The 24,168-nt window shown below is 45.2% G+C and overlaps 2 protein-coding genes across 2 annotated transcripts in view; one reads left to right on the top strand and one right to left on the bottom strand.

The window, feature by feature from the left end:
- The window catches only part of gw (trinucleotide repeat containing adaptor protein gawky), a 39,010-nt gene extending 29,831 nt beyond the window's left edge, over positions 1 to 9,179 (top strand). The window contains 10 exon segments of the mRNA XM_068366147.1: positions 359 to 604; positions 1,058 to 1,142; positions 1,145 to 1,191; positions 1,194 to 1,216; positions 1,472 to 1,547; positions 1,549 to 1,668; positions 3,135 to 3,361; positions 3,652 to 4,012; positions 5,194 to 5,313; positions 6,342 to 9,179. Coding sequence (XP_068222248.1) covers positions 359 to 604; positions 1,058 to 1,142; positions 1,145 to 1,191; positions 1,194 to 1,216; positions 1,472 to 1,547; positions 1,549 to 1,668; positions 3,135 to 3,361; positions 3,652 to 4,012; positions 5,194 to 5,313; positions 6,342 to 6,737 — 1,701 coding nt within the window. The 3' untranslated portion in view covers positions 6,738 to 9,179.
- Positions 9,180 to 18,430: 9,251 nt separating this feature from the next.
- Positions 18,431 to 24,168, bottom strand: part of LOC137633910 (uncharacterized) — a 52,093-nt gene continuing 46,355 nt past the window's right edge. The window contains exon 3 of the mRNA XM_068366148.1: positions 18,431 to 18,508. Coding sequence (XP_068222249.1) covers positions 18,431 to 18,508 — 78 coding nt within the window. The remainder of the gene's footprint in view (positions 18,509 to 24,168) is intronic.

The raw sequence follows: 24,168 nt of genomic DNA on the forward strand, positions 1-24,168 counted from the left end.
TTATGAGAAACTTCAGGCATTTTCCAAGAGAATGAGACCAACCTGACCTCTCTATGACGAAAATTAAGGCTGTTAAAGCTATTTAAAAAAAATATACTGAAAAATGTGCTTAAAAAAAAAAAAAAGCCTGGGGGTTAGGGGTTGGAAAGTTCCAAATAGCCTGGGGGTAAAAGGGTTAACAAAATGCAACTTGCAATTTGAAAAAAAGAAAAAAAAAACTTAGAACCTCTAATTTTAAGTAGAGAACTTTCTGTCGTAATATATCGGACCATTGTCTAGTAATGACCACTGTGATAATTAACTAATCTTCTACCCCTTCTCTCTCCCTCTCTCTCTCTCTCTCTCTCTCTCTCTACAGAACCAGATTGCCGCGCAGCAAGCGCTGTACGTGAAACAGCAGCAGCAGCAACAGCAGCAGCCGCAGCAGCATCACCACCACCAGCTCAACCCCATGTCAGTGGGACCTCCTGGAACGCAGCAAAACGAGTTTTTGAACAAGCCAACAAGTCTTCCAGAACAACTGTATGGCAGTTTCAACCAGATAATGTCCCTACAAGACACTAACCCCAATCCTCCGCAGACGGCTCCTCCCATCAACGTCGGCGTGAGTAGATTTGTCGTCTGAAGTCCTCTTTTAAGTTTTTAAAAATTGTATTTATTCCTCTTTCAGCTTTTTCAATTTGTTTTTACTCCCACCAGGAATATCTCTTGCTTATAGAACGTCGTTTTGGTTCGTTTGTGGTTTATTCACCATTAAAAAGCAAAATCCTTTAGTTGTAAGTCTTAAACGAAGCTTTTAAACGAAGTGGTCTTCCTCGTTGTAGCAAGTGTAGTGGACCGTTGCATTTAAGTCACGCTTCTATCAAGGGACTCTGGTTTCTACATAGAAAAAATAACTCAAAACCTCTATTATTTATATATATTTCATTCAATCTAACCTTTGAACACAGTGACTCTATTCCCTCCAATAATATAATTTATGATATATATTTCATTCGATTTAACCTTTGACACAGACTATATTCCCTCCGATATTATCTCGCATTGATCTCCGCAGCAACAGGGCAGCAGACTCCACCAGTGGAAGTTGCCGTCGCTGGAGAACGACGAGCCTCACGACTTCATCCGGGCTCCCGGCGCTCCCGTAAGCCTGCCGCCATGCCGCAGACTCACCCATCCCCCAACATAACCCTAATCTGTTGGGAACGTCTAGCAGGTGAGTTCACGTGGCCGACGTTGGCGGTCATCTTCTGGTTTAGGGAGAAACGATTTATGAAATTTGATGAATTAAACTTGCTACTAAACCGTAAACGTACATTACGTTAAATTTTGAATAACGATGCATAGGAAATTTTTTCAAAATTTCTCTTTAATTTCATAATTCTGAATTTTTTGAACAGGACAAACCTTATGTTTAGGTTTATCTTTAAAAGCCACACTGAATATCGCCCAGCCTTTTCTCCCCCGTCAGCACCTGGTCCCTCAACCGAACGTCCGAGACGGGCTGGCCCGAGAGCAGCAGCGGCGACGTCAGCAACAGCCCCGTGGGGGGTGGAGAAGGGGGTGCAGAACATGGACTCCTCCCAGTGGGGTTCGGCCTCCCAGGTCAGCACGACTGCTTCCTACGGCCTGGACATTAAACCCTTTGAGCCTGGCAAACCTTGGATGGTGAGGGTGATGTGATTCATTCTCTCTCTCTCTCTCTCTCTCTCTCTCTCGTAGGTTCTTTAAACGTATACAAAATTACCGAACTATTTTGTAATTTATATCTTGTGCGTTTCTCTCTCTCTCTCTCTCTCTCTCTCTCTCTTTCTTTTTTTTCATTTACTTTCATCTCTTTTTTTCACCTTTCTTTCTCCTTCATTTTCTAATTTTTTTTTTCATTTTCTTTAATTCTTCTTCTCTTTCTTTCATTCTTTTATTCTTTCTCTTTATTTTTGTCATTTTTTTCATTTACTTTCATTCTCTTTTTTACTCCTTTCTCTTTCATTTTCTTTAAATTTTTTTTTTCATTTTCTTTAATTCTTTTTTCATTTTCTTTAATTCTTTTTCTCTTTCATTTTCTTTAGTTCTTTTTCTCTTTCTTTCATTCTATTTTTCATTCTCTTTCATTCTTTCTCTTTTTTATTTCTCTCCGTAAGATAATTAACCCATATGATTTTATGTATCCAATGAGTCTTCCATTCATACCACTATTATTAAAACTATCAAAACTGTCCTATCAGGATTCCATTCATACCTTTCACCTTATTAAAAGTCAAAAACTGTCCTATGTGAGCCCTAATTGAGTTAGTTTCTTAATAGTTTAATTTCAGAAGCCTTTTATTGTATATATTAACTTTATCAACCTGTTTAAAGTCCCCTAGTAGCCTGTAGGTCTCGCCAGGGTCCCCCAGTAGCCTGTAGGTCTTACCAGGGTCCCCCAGTAGCCCATAGGTCTCGGCAGGGTCCCCCAGTTGCCCGTAGATCTCGCCAGGGTCCCCAGTAGTCCGTAGGTCTCACCAGGTCCCTCAGTTGCCCGTAGATCTCGCCAGGGTCCCCCAGTAGCCCGTAGGTCTCACCAGGGTCCCCCAGTAGCCCGTAGGTCAAGCCAGGGTCCTCCAGTAGCCTGTAGGTCTCGCCAGGGTCCCCCAGTATCCCGTAGGTCTCGCCAGGGTCCCCCAGTATCCCGTAGGTCTTACCAGGGTCCCGCAGTAGCCCCTAGGTCTCCCCAGAGTCCCGCAGTAGCCCCTAGGTCTCACCAGATTCCCCCAGTAGCCCCTAGGTCTCACCAGGGTCCCCCAGTAGCCCCTAGGTCTCACCAGATTCCCCCAGTAGCCCTTAGGTCTTACCAGGGTACCCCAGTAGCCCTTAGGTCTCGCCAGGGTCCCCCAGTATCCCGTAGGTCTTACCAGGGTCCCCCAGTATCCCGTAGGTCTTACCAGGGTACCCCAGTAGCCCCTAGGTCTCACCAGGGTCCCCCAGTAGCCCGTAGGTCTTCCCAGAGTCCCGCAGTAACCCGTAGGTCTTACCAGGGTCCCCCAGTTGCCTGTAGGTCTTACCAGTCCCCCCTAGTAGCCTGTAGGTCTTGCCCGACTCCAGTTCAGTCTCCAATTCCTTCCACTGATGCCCCCTTTCCCCCATGCTCCTTCCAGATGAAAAACATCGAAGACGACCCGAACATCACCCCAGGCTCGGTGACGCGTTCTCCCCTCTCCCTGGGCATCAAAGATTCTGAATTACTGACCTCGATCTCAAAAACGTCCACCACAAACACCGCCACGGATATGGGAGGGCCTCTCACCTCCCTGTCCCTCTCCTCCAACACGTGGAGCTTCAACCCGGGGCCCGGCCACCAGAATGCCAACTCGCCTCTCTCAGGGTAAGTACTGTCCAGTCTTCGGTATATTTTTCCGTGTCTAAAACACGTTTGTTAAATAAGTAAGAGGGTATACTGCCGAGGGCCACTTTTCTAATATCCATTTCAGATGATTTATTTTTGGGGTTTGGCTTTAAAAGTCTGATATTATATCTCACGATTAACTATGATTATAACTTTAAGTATAATTTCCAAGGCCAAAAGACTCTAGGACGAGTCGAGGGCCCTTTTCTCGCCTCTAACCGAACACCGACAAATCTCCGTCCCCGACTCCTCATCCTCCTCCTCCGCAGGGACAGCGGAAAACTCGGCTCCAGCAACGGAAAGAGCAGCTCCAGCTGGAGCGAAGGCGGAGTCCAGGACGGATCCTCCCCCTCCGAGCTCTGGGGGGGCACCTCGGGCAACAAGCTGCGGGGGCCTCCCCCGGGCATGACCATCGGCGTGCCTAACAAGAGCGGCAGCAGCGCCGGAGGAGTGAGCGGAGGTGGGGGTTCCTGGCTGGGACGGTCCACATCCTGGACCGGGGAACAGCAGCAGAGGAATCCCCAGAACAGTGCCTTACACAACGCCACTGGCGTGGCTTCTTCTGGCTCCTGGTCGGCCAATTCTCAGCTCCCTTCCACGTGGCTTATCCTGAAGAACCTTACACCTCAGGTGAGAGAGAGAGAGAGAGAGAGACATTTATAGGCTATATCTGTTATTTGTGTGTGTGTGTGTGTGTAACAGATACATACATATACCAAGGCACTTCCCCCAATTTTGGGGGGTAGCCGACATCAACAAATGAAACAACAAAAAGGGGACCTCTACTCTCTACGTTCTTGTTAGGCTGGAGGAATGTAGAGAGTAGAGGTCCCCTTTTTTTGTTTTGGAGGAACGTAGAGAGTAGAGGTCCCCTTTTTTGTTTTGGAGGAACGTAGAGAGTAGAGGTCCCCTTTTTTGTTTTGGAGGAACGTAGAGAGTAGAGGTCCCCTTTTTTGTTTTGGAGGAACGTAGAGAGTAGAGGTCCCCTTTTTTGTTTTGGAGGAACGTAGAGAGTAGAGGTCCCCTTTTTTGTTTTGGAGGAACGTAGAGAGTAGAGGTCCCCTTTTTTGTTTTGGAGGAACGTAGAGAGTAGAGGTCCCCTTTTTTGTTTTGGAGGAACGTAGAGAGTAGAGGTCCCCTTTTTTGTTTTGGAGGAACGTAGAGAGTAGAGGTCCCCTTTTTAGTTTTTGTTTCATTTGTTGATGTCGGCTACCCCCTAAAATTGGGGGAAGTGCCTTGGTATATGTATGTATGTATGTATCTGTTACACACACACGCACAAACACATATGGGAGCTATGATTGGTAGGAATTATCCTATACAACTTAGATAAGATACAGATAATATTGGTTATGATTGTTCCACACATTGGCTGTGACCGATACACATATTTTGGCTATAATCGGTACACCTCGAGTAAGAGACGCACATATATTGGCTACGATTAGTACACACATTGTTTATGATCTGTACATACATACATAGATATATTTTCTATGACCTGTACATACACATATATTTTCTGTGACCTGTACATACACAGATATATTTTCTATGACCTGTACATACAGATATATTTTCTATGACCTGTACATACACAGATATATTTTCTATGACCTGTACATACACAGATATATTTTCTATGACCTGTACACACACATATATTAGCTATGAAGAGTAAGGTGTAATATAAATTGCTAGGAAAGTATTTAATATTAGTCGCCCAATAATTTGTCGAGATATTGAAAGTTTAGAGGCTCGGAATTGTCACCTACCCGTCTCCGAGATTTAATACGTTCGTACCTCCGCAGATCGACGGTTCCACCCTGAAGACCCTCTGCATGCAGCACGGTCCACTGGTCAACTTCTACCTCTCTCTGAACCACGGTTTTGCCCTCGTCAACTACGGCTCTCGCGAAGAGGCTGCAAAGGTGAGTGGAAGGGCCATCTCTTTTTGAGGATTGAGAGCTTCGATGTTCGAGATATTTTGAAATGGAATATTCAGGTTTTGCTTTTATGAGGCTCTCTCTCTCTCTCTCTCTCTCTCTCTCTCTCTCTCTCTCTCTCTCTCTCTCTCTCTCTCTCTCTCTCTCTCTCTCAAAAACACTCACACTCTCACACTCACTCACTCACACCTCTCACCTCACACTCACACCTCTCACCTCACACTCACTCACTCACTCACACCTCTCACTCACACCTCACACTCACTCACTCCCACACCTCACACTCACTCACTCACACCTCTCACACCTCACACCTCTCACTCACTCCTCTCACTCACTAACTCCTCTCACTCCACTCACTCCTCTCACTCCACTCACTCACTCACTCCTCTCACTCCACTCACTCACTCCTCTCACTCCGCTCACTCACTCCTCTCACTCCACTCACTCACTCCTCTCACTCCACTCACACCACTCACACCACTCACTCACTCACTCACACCTCTCGCTCACTCACTCACACCTCTCACTCACTCACTCACACCTCTCGCTCACTCACTCACACCTCTCACTCACTCACTCACTCACTCACTCACACCTCTCACTCACTCACTCACTCACACCTCTCACTCACTCACTCACACCTCACTCACACCTCTCACTCACTCACTCACTCACACCTCTCACTCACTCACTCTCTCCTCTCACTCACTCACACCTCACTCCTCTCACTCACTCACACCTCACTCCTCTCACTCACTCACTCACTCCTCTCACTCACTCACACCTCACTCACTCACACCTCACACCTCTCACTTACTCCTCTCTCTCACTCACACCTCTCTCACATCTCACACCTCACACCTCTCACTTACTCCTCTCTCTCACTCACACCTCTCACCTCTCTCTCACTCACACCTCTCACCTCTCTCTCTCTCTCTCTCTCTCTCTCTCTCTCTCTCTCTCTCTCTCTCTCTCTCTCTCTCATATACTAATCCGTCTTCTTTTTCCAGGCTCAAGGAAACTTGAACAACTGCCTTCTGAGCAACACGACCATCCTGGCCGAGTTTGCCAACGACACCGAGGTCAAACAAGTGATGGGTCAACCGTCCCACCAAGGCCAGGTGGGCGCACCCCCCACCCCCGCCCCAGGAGGAGGCGGCGGCGGCGGATGGGGAGGCGGATCGGGCCGTGGGTCCACCCCCACCTCACAGTCGTCCGTCGGATCGAAGGTCGACTCGTGGGGGAGCAACGGAAACAGCTCCAACCTGTGGAGCAGCGGACCGGGAAGCGGCACCTCCCTCTGGGGCGGCGCCGGTCTCGGCGACGGGGGCGAGCAGCATCGCGCCACGCCGTCCTCTCTGAAACCGTACCTGCCTGACGGTCTGCTGACCTCAGAGTCCATGTAAAGAGTGACGGCTTGAGCGTTTGTTGTTGTTGTTGTCGTTGTCGTCTGTCCAGACGAAGGAGGACGAGCCGGGTTGGACGGAGAGGGGGAGGAAGAGGAGACGCGAGCCGCTCGCTGCTACGGTAAGACACGGGAGGTGAGAGAGAGAGCGAGCGATAGAGAGAGGGTCTTTCAATTCTTCCAGCCATCTCTTCTCCCTCCTCCTCCTCTGGCCGTATAGCGTCCTCCGCCCCCACCTCGGTGTCGTCGGGCAAATTGACAAATAACGAAACGAGTCCCTCGGACACTATAATAGTTGATGTCTTCTGTGTTCAGGTGGAGAAAGGGCGCGGTTGTGCGGCCTCGGTGAAGGCTAGTGACACGTGGGAAGCAAAAACAAAAATAACATTTGATAGAAAAACAAGGTGCTCTCTCTCTCTCTCTCTCTCTCTCCTCTCTTTCTCTCCTTACAGTCTCACCCCCCAGTCAACCAGCACCATCGCTGCTCAACCCACCCCTCCACCCCCCCCCTTACTACTTGCATTTCACGGAGGAGAGGTCGCTGCGTCTGTGAAAATCGGGGCGTGCCTGTGTCGTCTGCTTGCGTGTGAGAGAGCCGCCGCCTCCTCCAACAGGGTAAGATGAATACTGACCAAAACAAAGAAATTAATAATGAAGCTCACCGAAGAAGAAGGAGTGTGGTACAGCATCGCCAAGGTTGACGCCGTCCCACCGCCCGGACGGCTTAAGCCAACCCCCGTGTGTGTATATCTAGAAATTTGTATAATGGCCTTAAATATGGTAGAAAGAAGAAAAAAAAGGGATACTTTTTAATATTATTATTAGCTCCAAGCACATTACTATAGTCTCTTTTCTCTCTGAGTCTTTTTTTGTGTGTGAAGTGTCAGTGGCTTTCAAATTCCTAAGGTGGTTCGTTGTTATATATATATATATATATCAAGGTTCAATTGAGGCTTTGATTTGTGGGGGGAGGAACCCACCTCCCCCTCTGGTGTGTGAAAGACTTTTTAAGATAGGGAAAAATTAAACAAACTTTAAAATGTGCTGTGAATAGAAATACATGACTGTATGACATCATAAAAAAAGAAGTTGAGACCATAATTTTAGAGAAAAGCTTTAGAAAAAAAAATACTCCACAAAAAAAAAATTATAAAAACGTTAAAATGGACAAAAAAAAAAAAAAAAAAACCAATAACAAAAGGTGCAAGTGGACAACGGGGGATGGACGTCGGGGCGACCTGCCTGCGCTCGCCGGACGTCCTTCCTTCCCTGTCTCTATTTACTGGTCCTATAAAAGCTCCCACTCTCTTAATGCCAATAAACTCTAAGTCTGTTGATGAAGATGGAAACCTGATAAATTTTTTTTTATGTTATGTTAGTTTATATCAATATTTTGTAGGTTCTAGACAAGTTTTACCCAATACAAACACAAACGCAGCCACTAGCATCTTTCAGCTGTTTGCTCCCGCTGCGGCCGCCGCGGCGTAACCTGTCCCTCCCCCCCTTGACCCCCCACTGTGTGATTTTATTTTGGGGCCCCGGGGGAGTCGGAAAGCCCCCGGCGGTGGCAGCGGGTAGCCCCGGCGCGTTCAAATCCAATTAAATGTGTGTCAGTGCGTGTGTTGATGTACCAAAAGTTATTGTAAGTAAGTTTTATTAGTTCGTAAGGATCCGGAGAAGACCGAGACGAAGGTTGATAGATGACTTGATAAATAGTCACTCTCTAACTCGCTCTCATTCTCTCTCTCTCTTTCTCTCTCTCTGTTTAAGGTTTAATGTATTGTCGGACGCATCTTTTGCTTCTATGAAAAAAGAGGACACTGCTTTTGTGTGATATTAGTCCGAGGAAATTTGATTTTTTGACTTTGAGTATAGAATATACATAACTTATATATATATATACATATAAATCTATATTATATATGTAGACTAAACTATATGTGCTTATTATTATAGTTGATAAATGTCGTACTTTTAAGAGAGGGTAATCTTATCACAAAAAATAGCAGATGGAATTGGGAGGGTCTTGATATAATTATTTATAAGTAGGATGTTACTCTTTCTCTGTCTCTGTGTCTGTCTCTCGTTCTATCTCTCTCTCTCTCATATTTCTCCGGCCGCCTCATCAGAAGATCTGCTCATTTGTACAATTATGGCCGGGGAAAAAGGGGAGAGAACTTGTCTATTTCTGTTTAACTGCTTAGGTAAGATAAATCAGGGAGGTAGGGGAGGAGGAGGGAAGATGTCTCTCCCCCCTCCCCCTTCGCAGAGGGAGCGATCGAAGCAGCAGCGGAGGAGGAGGAGGAGGGGGTGGAAGAACACACAGCGTCAGTATCGTCTTCCCGCCTTTCTTGCTCCCCCTCCTCTTGTGTTCGTTGTTTTTTGTGCCTGATAACACAGTGGATGTCCCTCATATATCATTCGAGGGTCTCTCTCTCTCTCTCTCTCTCTCTCTCTCTCTCTCTCTCTCTCTCTCTCTCTCTCTTCTCTCTCTCTCTCTCTCTCTCTTGGTCGTTCTAATTTCCTCCTCCTCCGCCTCTCGCTCCTTCCCGCTTCCACCCGAGGGGGGAGACTCCGGCCCGGTCGCCGCAAGTCTTTCGTCAATAGGTTGTGCAAAATATTCCTGACATTTTGGCGATCGGCGGAGGTTTTTTTTTTTCAGGCGGGAGGCCACCCACTTTTCCCCTCTCTCTCTCTCCTCCCTCCCTCTCCTCCCTCCCTCTTCCAACCCTCCTTCCCCCAGGCCACAATTCATTGACTGCTGTGATGCTCTTATCCAAGGCTTTAAAGGAGGGAGAGGCCTATAGCGTTGGGAGGAGGTGCGGCCAGCCGGGGAGGTCTTTCACTTCGTGCTCTCCCGGCCGTCGATGTCTTCTTCTTCGTTTCTCTGTTCTTAGGAAAAAAATGCATCTTTCAGTGTATACCTCAGGTTTGCTAGTGGTGGCTCAAAAAAAAAAAAAAATAAAAAAAAAATAAAAACTGCAGCATGCCATTGCCGGTAAGGCTGCCGTTGTGTTGCTGCTGTCGAATGAAGGTTTTCGACACGTTGCCATGACATGTGTGCTGTATCTCTTTGGGTTTTTTTTTGTAGTCAGTTTTATTCTTTATAGGTTTAAGTCAATCACAAAGAGTGGTGGGTACAGCTCTGTCGCTGTAATAGATAAAGATATGACCTTTTTATTTTTGTTGTCATTGTCGGCCATCTGGGGTGGGTTCAGATACAGCCTCGGGCCATATAGGACGAGCTTCCACGTTCCTTACGCACCGAGATCGACGCCACGCTCGTGAGCACCTCCCAAAACTGCCCCACAGACACACACAAACTCACGGACAAGTTCTCCTCCTCTTCCCCACACGTAACGCTGGCCTCCGTCGGACGCGGCGGTGAGGTGGACATGGTAATCTTAAAGTTGTGATATCTTATATAATCTTGTGATAGCTGGTATAGTCATCCCTTTTCTAATGGTCATCGGTTCATCAGTGGTCCAAAGCATTTTTTATTCTTCGCGCGTCCGCAAGCCGTCCTTCGTCGGAGGAGCCAGCCAGCCAGCCAGTCGAAGTCAGTCCGGGTCATCTCGGTGTGTAGAGAACAGCCAAGCCAGTCGAAGTCAGTCCGGGTCATCTCGGTGCGTAGAGAATCGTCGACAAGGGAGAGAGAGCCCCCTCTAGCCAATGCCCCTTTCCCCGTCCTCTCCCCCCACCCCCCACCCCCCTTGCTGGAGTCCGAATCAAGTCTCAAGTCAGTCCGGGTCATCTCGGTGCGTAGAGAATCGTCGACGAGGGAGAGAGAGCGCCCTCTAGCCATCACCCCTTTCCCATGTCCTCTCCCCCCCCACCCCCCTTGCTGGAGTCCGAATCAAGCCGTACACCCTCAACCCCCGGTTGCAACGCCAGACCGCGGACTCTCTCCCGGCGTTTTGGAATCCTTTTGAAATGGTCAGTAAATCTTTGATCGGCACAAACTCCCGGGCGGCCGCGTGGAGGTCGGGAATACGAGGCAGCGAACCGAAGGCTCGGGATAAAAGTATTGGCGACTTTGACTTTTACTTCTTCCTTTTGTGCTGTGGTTAAGATTCTTGGTTTTGTTTACAATAGGTTTAGCGAATGATCACATTTTGTGTTTGTAAAAGTTTCTTTGAAGAATTTTTCTCAGAAAGGCACAAATATGAATAGATTTATCTCATGTATTTACTGTTAAGTATTGTGTTTCAGCTTCAGTATTTGACGCAAAGTTAAAGTTATACCTGTGCCATGGGTGATTTATTATTATTTTTACGTTTCAAAGGTTTTAAAGGGAAGAAATACGTGCATTAGACGACGGTGCATTAAGCTTAGTGTTAATTTTACATTGTTATTGTTATTATTATTATCATTATTCCAACCAGCTTCCGGACGGCGACGGCAGTCGCGAAGGGCTCGGGCAGTCCGGCCGTACGCGGTACGAGGGTGATACAACAGAAGTGGACCTCAAAGGTCTAGATTTCCTTGGGGGTGCGCCGTTGTCCGCGCCCCTCACTAGACCTCCCTAACGACTGTTGAATGTCACTAATAGTTTCTCCGCATCGTACGCTACCTCCCATTTTTTTTTTTTCTTTTTTTTTTGATATTTTTTTTTTTTTTTTTTTTACGACCTTCCTAGCGACTTCGGACCCTCGTCACCGTCCTCTTAGGGTTGGTAACCTCCTGATCTCCTGTGACTTAAATATAAATGTCTAGTGATAGAAAGTTAAGTTATATATATATAATATATATATATGTGTTATATATGTATAGTTATATATATATATATCTTGCAAGCCATATCAGTTAGTAATGTATTATTATAATTAGTGTAAAAGGGTTTTTGACTTTATCATGTAGAATGTAAACAAAACATACTCCCAATTTACTTGTTTATTTTATTCAGTGATGGACGGCTAACACAGTCTATGGATCTGTTGTTTTGGGGTCATTTTTTTTTTAATGTCAAAAAAAGTCATAAAATATAAAAATACAAAAAAAAAAAAAATAAAACCAAAAGTAGACTAAGAGTGACTTATGTGTTTTTTAAGTGTCTGTTTCTCTTCTCGACTTCTACTCCTCGACTTCTCCTCCTCCTCCGACGTCTCAGGCATTTGATTAGCCCGCTATTCCCCCGGCCCCTTCGGGCGTTCGTCCGACTTGTTCGGCTTCCGTTTGGCCGGCCGCTCGTTCTCAATCTGCACGTGCTAACTCTGTTGTGCGTCGGTTATTATTCCGCTTTGGTTTGGGCCATCGCATCCACTCAACAATCCTATGCAAGACAGAGAGGAATCGGGAAGAAGCGGTGAAGTGTGCGACTGTCTTTGAGGAGGAGGGGGAAGAGAAGCAAGTCGTCTCACGATTACGTTCTGTGCGTGTGTCTGTGTCTCCATCCTTCTCTCTTTACCAAAGATGAATGAAAAAGCTGGAAGTGTGGTGGGGCTCCTATCAGAGAGAGAGAGAGAGAGAGAGGGGTAGGACTGGAATAGAAAGAAGCGGTTAGGTGGAGGGAAAATATATAAAATTGGATAATTCTCTCAGAAAATATGTTTAGGAAATGTTTTAAGTAATGTGTGAACGTGTACGGACACGTACGGGGTTCGGGGGACGACGTTCGTAAATCTATCTGGCTATTTTACTTAGCGTGAAGACAGCTTATCAATTTTAGGGTGTTTTTGTGGATTCCAATCTTCGCCCGGAGTTCTCGTTCTCCCTCTCGCTCCTCTGCCCGAACCATCCGGGATCTCCCAATCACCGCAACGGAAGAAGCCCAGAGGAGACGAAGTCGCTCCCTCCGCCCTCTTTCTCTCAAGGGACCGAGGAACTGTCTGGGTACATTTTCTTGTGATACGCAACCCAACGGTGCTATCCAAATTTAAACTGTAGTTTGTAGGTCTTGAAGCTTTGCCCTTTGAAGATTTTGTTTCTTCTTCCATGTTGAGAGAGAGAGAGAGAGAGACCAAATATCTTCCGTCACTGGCTCGTTGTCTGGAGAGGGTTTTTTCCTTTTTGTTTTCTGTTTTCTGTTTCCTTCCCGCAAGGAAGAAAGTTTCTCGAATGTGTTTCAATAAGATTATTACCATTAAGTATTGATGCTCAACTTTAGAAGTATTTTTCCCTAGAGTTCGGAAGGAGACTGATGCACAGCCGGCTTGTCTGGCTTATGTAGGGATTAAGGGAAAGACCGTGGAATCAGGAGACGAGACTTCCTCTCCTGGCTTATTTCCGAGGAGTCCCGGCCACCCGTTCTGGACGTTTTATTCACCTTACGGCGGAGGCTCTTCCTTCAACAATCGGCAGGTCCACATTTGTCGTTTACGTTCGTCCAATCAGAATACACAGATGGTGGCGGAGACGGCGAGGGAGGCTTTCGCATTCTGGCGCCCCCCCCCTCCTCTCTCTCTTTCTCTCTCTCTCTCTCTCTCTCTCGCAGCATGACCCACCCCATCTATATCAGCGGGCGCTTAGGGCGAGCCAATGCCTCGTCCTCTAAATGTTTGTTCTTCCAAGCACACCAAAAGAGAGATGAAATTTATGATATTAACAATAGTTTTTAAGACATACAGTATATATATATATATATTTATACACCCAATAATGTTTATACACATTTCTTTTGTATTATGATGCACCAATTTTCAGGAAGTTTTTTGAAGATAACAGTATAAAATTTGTATGCATATTCGAGTATAAGGGGATTAGCTGTGCTGCTTCACTCATCCTCGCCCTGCTCGCTCTCTCTCTCTCTCTCTCTCTCTCTTTTACCTCCTGGTTTTTGAACACCCCCAACCCCAGTTGGGACTTTTCCAAAGGGTCCCCTATTCTGTAGGACGAGCGACTCCCTGTCTCTCTCTGGGATCTCCCACCCCGTCTTCTGTCTCGTTTGTGCCTCCTCCTCCCCCTCCTCCGTAAGGTGTCTCGCGGGCAACACGCTCCGGCGTCCTCCGCCAGTCGGCAGAGACGCCCCCCTGGAGCTCTCGACACGTCTAGCCAGGCCCCGCCCGGGGCGTCTGGTCTGCCTTAGCGGCGAGTGCGTGTTGCGGAGCGACACGTCGACTACGCTCCGCCTCGTCGGAAACTCCTCCGTAGCATTAGCGGAGCGGGAGCCGACGCTCCGCCCCTCCAAGTCCCAGTTCGTCCGGGGCTCCTTGGAGCCCCGGCAGCATTTGTATATTGTGATGGCCGGTAGTGGGGAACAACGCCTCTGTTTCTCTGTCTCGATATTGTCGATTTGTGCAATACTACCTTATCAAAATACTAAGATCATAAATAATAATAATAATAACAATAATAATGTGTTTTAGAACGCTCTTAAGGAATAGTGATCGCACTAATTATATATTATTCAATCTCACTCAAGGATATACTGTCTTGTGGACAATCGTATGTGATCAGCGATGGCAGCGGACCCCTCCCCCCTCGCCACTCCTTCCCCCCTCGTCCGAGGGAATGCCGTCGACGCCGTTGCCAGTCTTCGTTTGTCGGCGGCGATTTGTAATCGCATGGATGTCTTTCTTTGTGCTTAAGGGTGAATAGAAAGGAAAAAAAAATATGGCTTCGTAATTTGTAAACTATAGTTCGACGCTCAGACGCGTTTTATCTTGTATCGTATTGTGCATTAGGGTTAGAGTGTATATCACGTTCTATTAGGATTAAGGACACTGCCTACTCTTATCTCGATCTTTCTCTCTCTCTTTCTCTCTCTCGCGCAGAAGTTCACGTTTAAATGCCTTATTTCTTCAAACCCTCGGCCAAAGACGGAGAAAAAGGAAATGAATATACGAGGGGGAGGAGGTATGGAGGCTCGGCCCCCCGAGGTTTCATTATGGGGGCCAGACTAAGAATTTTTATTTTTTTTTCAATTTTTTTTTAATTTTATTTTATTTTTTTTTTTTTTGCTGCTACAACAATTCCCCACCTCGAGAGGTGTAGCAGCGTCTTGATCTACCGTCCTACGTAACTTGCGCGGCCGCTCTTCGTCTAGGGAAAGTGGTTTTCTCTCTCTTTCTCACTCTATCTCTCTTCACTCTGTCTCTCAATGGTGTACAAGAATGTACTCACAATAGAATTATGCAAAATGGTCATCCTCTTGTATTAGCTGCAATTGAATAGAAACTAAGTCATTGTAATCTACATATATTTTTTTTTTGGTGTACGGAAGGTGGCGTCTGTGTTGCCGTCAAGGTGGCGTTACAATTCGCGTCTGTTCTTGTTGTTGCCCTGCGTGTTCGGTGTTTCGTATTTTTGATCTGTTTCGACGAGAAATTCCTGCCATGAATTGGGGGCGACGGGAGAGAGGGCGCGTCTCTCTCTCTCTCTCTCTCTCTCTCTCTCTCTCTCTCTCTCTCTCTCTCTCTCTCTCTCTCTCTCTCTCTCTCTCTCTCTCTCTCTCTATATATATTCTTTAATCTTTTGTCGTGGCATTCCATTATATTTCAATATCATTTACGAATCTTCCATTTTTTACAAGACAGTGGGATTCTGTTCAAGTGTATAGAGAATATACACACACACAAATCTATGTACACACGTCAGTATGCTAAGATTAAAACGGTATAAGGCTTGCAGGGACGGGTTCAAAACCGGCCGCCCCCCCCCCCCCACAAACCTCCACCCCCCCCGGTGGCTGTCCGCACCTTTCGCGGCGTGGAGAGTCCTCGTTCGACTCCCTGCTACACCTCTGGCAGGAGAAGCTGTTCGGTCTAGGCCTCTTCTGCTTGGCATCCTCGTAAAAAAAAAACTAAAAAAACAAGCGTGTTTGTTTATATGTCGTTTGTACGTATACACAAATACGCTTCGGAAAAAAACCCTGCGGCGTTTTCTTCAGCGGCAGAATCCAAAAAAAAAAAAAAAAAGATTGAGGATAAAGATAAAAAAAACTTGGTTGCCACGTAGGCCGACAGTATTTGGGGTATCTGTTCAGTCACGAAATGGACAAAGTAATTTCATGGTTGTGAGACAATTAATCATTGTTATATTGTGTGATATTCTTTCCCCTAACCGTGGTCAAAACCTTCTAGAAGAAAAAAAACAGAAGAAATAAAGACAATGAAAGCTCAGATTAATCACGCCGGCAGAGAGAAAACGAGATTTTCCCGGAATGGTGTTTTTTTTTATTATCAGTGCAAGTGCAACTCTACAGTGCCTTGTGTTTTCTCCGATGAATCGGACGTCGTCGGCGGCGCGCTCTGCCGCGGAGGACGAGGAGGAGATGCGGTGGACTCCCGGGGAAAAAGCTTTTTTGGCCCGGCAATACTATGTACATCCTTGTATAAAAAACCAGGACATTGGTTGAAAGCTTAATAAAATGGTGCTCGAATGCCTCTCTTAAATAATTAGCTCTCCGTCGCCTCCTCCCCCTCCCCTCCTCGGCGAAACACGCTGTGCTTCCCCTTCGAGGGGGGGACTGCGGAACCGGCCAGGAAGTAGGAGGGGGAGGGACGGCGGAGTTGCGACTACGGGCCAAGAGATAAAAATACGTTGTTAAGGCTAATAATATTACTTATACGTTATTGCCTGCTCTTCTTCTTCTCAATATGATTATTGTGATTGATTGCTTAGCAGTTTACTAGTATGTGAAAATAAATATATATATATTTATCACTTTAGAGGTTAAGTCATTAGAATACAAAAATAAAAATAATGTATCTTTTGCTCATTTTGTGCCAACAAATAAAAAAAAAAAACTTAAAAAAAAAATAAGTAATTTGCAGCAACAAGAACAGCGTACCACTAACGCCCAAACAAATATGCTTAATGAAAGATCCATATCATTGTTGTAAAGTTTTTTCTCTCTTCCTCTCTTTCTCTCTTACTCTCTTTCTTTCTCTCTTTCTCTGAACAAAGTAGATAAGGTTAATCATAAGAGCTCTATACTAGGTGATAAGTCATTTTCTGGTCCTTGTTGTAATGATAATGTCTCTTTAACGCGTTGCCTCCTTCGTCGGTTCTTAAGGAAGGGGAGACGAAGGTCTAAAAGGGGGGCGGGAGGGTCTCGTTGCCCCTCCCCCTCGTGCGAAGGGAAGGACGATCTGTCTCCCTTTGTATATCCTCTCCCAGGCTGCTCCTCCTTCTCCTATCCTCTACTGGTCCCAATAGAAGGGTGGGACCGTTTGTTCCCATTCGTTATCCCTCCAAACTCCCCCCTCCTCGTCATCTACAGCTGTTTGTCTCTCTTCGTTATCCCTCCCAAGTTCCCCCTCCTCGTCATCTACAGCTGTTTTTCTTCCTTCATTATCCCTCCCAACTCTCCCCTCCTCGTCATCTACAGCTGTTTGTCTCCCTTGGTTATCCCTCCCAACTTCCCCCTCCTCCTCATCTACAGCTGTTTGTCCCCCTTCTTTCTCTCTCCCAACTCCCCCCTCCTCATCATCGACAGCTGTTTGTCTCCCTTCGTTATCCCTCCTAACTCCCCCCTCCTCGTCATCTACAGCTGTTTGTCTCCCTTCGTTATCCCTCCAAACTCTCCTCGTCATATACAGCTGTTTGTCCCCCTTTTTTCTCTCTCCCAACTCCCCCCTCCTCATCATAAACAGCTGTTTGTCCCCCTTCTTTCTCTCTCCCAACTCCCCCCTCGTCATCTACAGCTGTTTGTCCCCCTTCTTTCTCTCCCAACTCCCCTCTCCTTGTCATCTACAGCTGTTTGTCCCCCTTCTTTCTCTCTCCCAACTCCCCCCTCCTCATCATATACAGCTGTTTTTCTCCCTTCTTTCTCTCTCCCAAGTTCCCCCTCCTCGTCATCGACAGCTCCCAATATCGCCTTTTAACAGACCCTCCTTCCCCCCCTTCCTCCTCGTCGTCAAGCTTACCGTGTGCTAAGGAGAGAATTCCTGTTGTTGAGGGCGTCGTCGAGGCGGCCCCTCATCCACCCACGTGTCGTTCGGGGCGGCGACGAGAACGCCAGCCGGCGGTACACAGTGATAAATACGACAAAGGCTTCTTAACGGTGATATATACGAATCAGTAATGAGAGAAAAATGTGTATTAGGGTTTCCGTACCTGAATGCTACAAGTGTACAAGTCAAGATATTAATATCGCGGCCGGCGTTCTCGTCTCGGCCACGAGCAACGGTGATATAAACTATAGTCATGCTCCGGTGTCAAGTGAAGTCAAAAAAAAAAAAAAAAAATCTCAAATTTTTTGTGTACAAAGATGATTGTATGTCGTAGCTGAAAGGCATCGAGCCAGTCTTAAAGCGTAGCTCCTAAGTGAATCACTTTTATTTTTTGGCGCGCGGCGGGTGAGGGCCGGGCGGTTTTTTTTCCCCCCCCGTCGGGGACGCGATCAACGCCGATCCGACTTTTTTTAAAGACAAAGAGAGATGGTTAACAGTCTATTTATTGTACACACAGCGAGTCTTTTTACCTCTTTGGTGATCTATCTTGTTAAATATTAATATTACTTTTGTTATTAATATTACTCTGCAATGGGTTCTAAGTCTCGGTTGGTTACTGCGAGATAAAAGAGGTAAGTGCATTTTTTCGCGAGCGAAGCGGACCTAACACATTGGCGTTTTCGTGTGCTTGCGTACGTGTGCGTGCGTGTGTGTGCGTGTCTGTCGAGTACCAAAGTGTGGCGGAGAGTTTTGGGTGCCAAAAATATACTTAGTAATTTTAAAAAGTACGGTAAATACGAAGTTCTTGCGGTATATGCAGGTGACGTAGCGACGTGCAATTTTGTCTGATCCTATTTTTCTAATTTGTTTTGTGCAGTTGATCAAACCCAGTAAACTCCACTCCACTCCCACCCCCATTGCAAACTCCTCCACTGGCCTGAAAATGAAAATATTTATTTGTTCAAAGTGAAAAATACCGAACGTTTGGAAAAAAACATTTTTGGGAGATTTTGGACAATAATGAAATCCAGAAGCGTTGGTACATTATTTGCTCACTATATATATGCATTTGCGTATATCAGTAGCGTGTGCGTATGTATGTACCGTTGATATATTTGTTCTGGGCATAATATGGTAATATGGGAGCCCGTGACGACGCCTAGGTTGTTTGTCGGGAAGACCCGCCGTCGCGTTTTATTCGAGTCTGTTTATCGTCCTGCGTTAAACACTTAATCACGTTCGTTTTATTGATTTAGTCGTTCATGTCGTCGTCGTCACGGGCTTCCCGCTGCTCCTCGCGCGTCGTGTATGTTGGGTCGGCGGGAAACGCCGCGGCTTAGGGGTCGAGGACACATTTATTTCAATGCGCGTTTTGGACGCGTGCAACAGGGATTTTCTGCTTAAACTTAGTCTTTATATTTGTCTCTGCCAATTTGCCTCTGTTTCCCCAATTTTTATTTCTTTGTTTTTTTGACGTCTGTCTTTGTTTTTTTTTTTCTTTTTTTGACGTCTGTCTTGTGTATGTATTCGTACATATGATCATATGTATGCATATGACAAAAAAAGAGCTTAAAATTCTCTCTTTCTCTCTCTTTCTCTCATTTTCTCTCACTCTCTCTCTGCTTAAGTGGTTTTTATGTATTATTTAGCTGTAAGGTCATGTGACTTACTATTATAGAAAAAGAATGAATTTGATTTATTGAGGCGTCTCCCCGAGACGCCTCCGGTTGTGGCTTTGTTTACAAACACAAAGATTATATGAGAGTTATCACCCTACCCCCCTAAACACACATCCGTAACGCGTGAGTATTAATGTTTCCGTCAGTCGTGGGTTGTATCGACCAAAATAAAGTGGCGCTCGCGCCCAACCAGGGAGAGATACAACTCGAAGGGTCGTTTCTCCGAGCCGCCGGTGTCGGGCTGCAAGGTTGCCGTGGCTGCAGCCTCTCTTTTGTACCTATAATATACCTTTATACTTCACTGGACATTCCCCTATAGAGTGCTGCTAGTCTAGGGAGGTCTCCGCCGTCGGGTACCCTTCTGCCCCTCCCCCGTCGCCGCTCGGGCCGCGACCGAGAATATCATTCGATCTGTAACGACTTGTCGCGAACGGCGTGGAATCGGACGATTTGAAAGCACCACTGTTTGAAGCCGCGTCAGCGGTCGTATCGATTTCCCGTTTTGAGTGTGTTGGGGGGGCCTGGGTGTTTAGGGTAAAGGAAATTTACTATAGCCAAAAACAAAAGTACTATTTAACTCCCAAGATATTCCACAAATGGAAACAATATTATTTTGTAATTAGAGTTTTGTTTTTATTACTATAATTATTATTATTATTCTTAGCTTGGATAAAGGTTCTTAAGCATTTTCTTTTGTATTGTTCCTGATTATTTTTTTTCCTTTATTTAGGGCTTTTTAAACATAGTTATTTATACAGGCTTACCTGTGTCAATGTTTCATCAGTATGCATAAATAAATACTACAATAAATTTTGTCTCCGTGTTTACACCTAAAGTGGTTTTTCATTGATCCCAACCCACGAAATATGTATACAGTGGTTCCTCCACTTTAATGTGACTTTCCCAACTGACGAAATATATATACAGTGGTTCCTCCACTTTCCCAACTGACAAAATATATATACAGTGGTTCCTCCACTTTCCTGTGACTTTCCCAACTGACGAAATATATATATACAGTTGTCCCTTACCTTTTCCGTGACTGAGAAAATATACAGTATGTATTGTCGTCCCTCGACTTTTGACAAGACGTATGTTCAGTTATCCCTCAGAGGTTGACGAAATACATGTTCCGTTCCTGAACTTTTGACAAAATATATACGGAGTTGTTCCTGAACTTTCAACAGAATATGGTAACATTTGTCCCTTGACATTTTGACAATACTGCATATGTAGTTGTCTGTCAACTTTTAACAAAAGTATATAAAAGAATTGCTGTTACAGATTTGTTCCTAAACGATCAAAAACCTCCTTACTGTAATTGGCTGTTGATTTGATCGCGGCTGGATCTCTGCAAGAACCCTTGACGTGGTGTTGGTAGAAGCCGCTGGCGGGGAATCCCCGCCCCCTTGCTGGTACTCTTAACCCTTTTACCCCCAAAGGACGTACTGGTATGTTTCACAAAACCCATCCCTTTACCCCCATGGACGTACTGGTAAGTCCTTGCTAAGAAATGCTATTTAAATTTTTTTTTGCATATTTTTGATAATTTTTTCAGAAACTTCAGACATTTTCCAGAAGAATGAGACCAACCTGACCTCTCTATGACGAAAATTAAGGCTTTTAGAGCAATTTAAATAAATTATATTGCAAAATGTGCTTGGAAAAAAAAAATAACCCCGGGGGTTAAGGGTCGGAAAGTTCCAAATAGCCTGGGGGTAAAGGGGTTAACTCTTGGACGAGCCTCGAGGCCGGGAGATTCGCCCAATTCCCTTCTTGGGTTATCCTTTCACTTGCAAGGAGTCTGCAAGTTTCAGGTCTTGTTGCCGTTGACGACGCTCCTCTATGCCTCTGGACATGATCCCCCGGAGGGTTAGAAAGATGCGGCAACTTATGACATAATCATCAGGTATATTTTTGGGTGAGATGGCCATGTTGTCCTGATGGAAGGTTCCTTCAGTAGCTTCCTAAGGGTATATATGACTACCATAAATATTCACAGAGAATTAAACTAAAGGTTTCACAGAATTCTAACTTCTGACGCGAGCACCCTAAAGGTTTCCCTCTTGGATATCGTATATCAACAGGGGACGCATGCATTAACACGCCACATGGCTGTCTGCACCCCACATCCAAGAGTTTGTGAAGATGATGGTGTTGGAGGAAACAGCTTCCCTCTCCTGTAAGGGGAAACTCTGTCCTGTGTATGATGCTTGCACGCGTGAGCAATGCGTCTCCGAGCGAGCATATGGTTCGGACCCTTGACTTGTTACCCATTTCTGGGCTCCTCCTGTGCCGCCCAGTGAAATGCTCCTTTAGCACAATTTCTAAGGTATATAACTGCTATATATTACCAGAGAAAAATTGCATAGGAATGCCAGGTTGAACCCAGCTCGCTCACCTATAAGGTGTCCGTATAATATACTGGGGCTTGATAATTCACAACCAGAGGTCTCGCACCATTTAGATATTTCCTCTTCAATATCCCTGACACAGCGAGGTGCCGTTCGACACCAATGCCGCGCAAGCTACTACTACCAACCCAACCCACGCTAGTGAACCCACTCCTTATATAGCACCCGTTCCATTCGCGCTTTGCGTTTTTTGTCTTGGTGTTTTTTGGTGTTTTTCTCCATATTCGTACTGATGTCGGACACTCGGGTCACCCCCATCAAAGTTAAGTACCAGATCTCGAAAGTTTAGAATCAGTAGAGAAAAGATTCAACATAAAATAATTTGTCAAACTCTTGTGTAGGAGTATATTATAGAAAAGAAATTTTTACCAATTTATTAAAAGTTCTTAACCATTTTACCCCCAAGGGACGTACTGGTACGTTTCACAAAACTCATCCCTTTACCCCCATGGACGTACCGGTACGTCCTTGCAAAAAAATGCTATAAAAACTTTTTTTCATATTTTTGATAATTTTTTGAAAAACTTCAGGCATTTTCCAAGAGAATGAGACCAACCTGACCTCTCTATGATGAAAATTAAGGCTGTTAGAGCAATTTAAAAAAAATATACTGCAAAGTGTGCTGGGAAAAAAATAACCCCTTGGGGGTTAAGGGTTGGAAATTTCCAAAGAGCCTGTTGGTAAAAGGGTTGATTTACATTATATCAATTTTAAAATTTGCATATATTTCCAATTTATACTTCTGCTATCTCTTGACTTATTGAAATCAATTTTTTCTGTTTAAATGTTTCATTCTCCAAAGTAGATGACTTTCCCCAAGAGAGATTACTTCACCAGACTTTCAACTCGGCTCCGCGAGGCTCTAGAAGACTTGGAAGACCCTGGCGTATATGGCTGAGGACTATGAAACCTGACATGGGAAATGATGAATGGAAAGATATTGAATTAAAAGCTCAAGATAGACTGGCGGAATTGAACCGAGGCCCTTTGCATCAATAGGCTTAGTTGATGATGAGGAGGATGAAGTAGGTAATTTTTTTAAAGAAATATGACGTCAGTTCATAAGGCCACTCGAGCAGCTTTTAGCTCGTCGGCAAGAGTTCTTATACAGTGATTTCTCCCTTTTTAAGTTTGCCGTCATGGGCAGCTAAAGAGATTTCTCACCTTAATTGTGAAAAGTAAGTACAGTATTTATTATTTAAGACCACTTCTGTTCTATCATTCGTAACAACACCGGAGAGGCAAGAGAGCGTGCTAGAAATAGAAATGAATGGCGAGCGATTGTGACGCAGTTCTGGTAGGCCCTGCTGCTTCCTCCGGTCGCCTTGGATGACCGCGGAGGTAGCAGCAGTAGGGGATTCAGCGTTATGAAGCTTCATCTGTGGTGAATAACGGGGGAGGGTGGGCTGTGGCACCCTAGCAGTACCAGCTGAACTCGGTTGAGTCCCTTGTAAGGCTGGGAGGAACGTAGAGAGTAGAGGTCCCCTTTTTGTTTCGTTTCATTTGTTGATGTCGGCTACTCCCCAAAATTGGGGGAAGTGCCTTGGTATACGTATGTATGTAACAACACCGGAGCTTTTGTTTCTTCTTTTTATAGTTATTTGAATGGAAACTATACACCATTACTTCTTGTATACTTCAAGTATTCTTCCTGGGTTTATGTCGCCCCACACAATTGAGTGACGCGAACTCTTGTATTGGCAGCCCCCACTAAAAGGATCGTAGGATTTTTCTCTCATGACGAGAGGAGACAGGCAGTCCATAGGATTGTTAGCGGTCGCTAAACCCCTCGCATCCAGAAGTTAGCCTTTTTTGTTTGTTACTTTTTCTGTCAACTTTTTCACTGGTCATGTTGGCTTCTCATCTGCCTAGTATTATTATTATTATCATTGCTTGCTAAGCTACAACCCTAATTGGAAAAGCAGGATACTCTAAGCCCGTGGGCCCCAACAGGGAAAATAGTCCAGTGATTAAAGGAAACAAAGAAAATAAAATATCTTAAGAACAGTAAAAACATTGAAATAAATATTTCCTATATAAACTATAAAAACTTTAACAAAATAAGAGGAAGAGAAATTAAATAGAATAGTGTGCCTGAGTGTACCCTCAAGCAAGAGAACTCTCTTCACAGTTTATATAAGAAAGATTTACTTGAACCATTATTTGACACAACCATTGTTTGACATTTTCAAAGGAAAAATAAGTAAATAATGAAAAGAAAAATATTCCTGGAATCTGAGAGTGTGACATTTTCAAAGGAAAATTAAGTAAGTAACGAAAAGAAAAATATCCCTGGACTCTGAGAATATGTCGATGCAAGCTTTTACACGACTTCAATTTAAACCGCGCGGCACCTCTCAAACGAAATGGTTTTCCTTCGTCAGAAACATTAGTTCAGGTACAAGTGCAAATCGTCGTCCTGTAAGAAGGTCGGCTTTGCTAACTGAGGTGGGAACACGAAAGCATCCCGTGTGGGAGATTAGCCGGAGTGTAATGGCCTCAAT

Source organism: Palaemon carinicauda, chromosome 43 (assembly GCF_036898095.1).
Source record: "Palaemon carinicauda isolate YSFRI2023 chromosome 43, ASM3689809v2, whole genome shotgun sequence".
Taxonomy (NCBI): domain Eukaryota; kingdom Metazoa; phylum Arthropoda; class Malacostraca; order Decapoda; family Palaemonidae; genus Palaemon; species Palaemon carinicauda.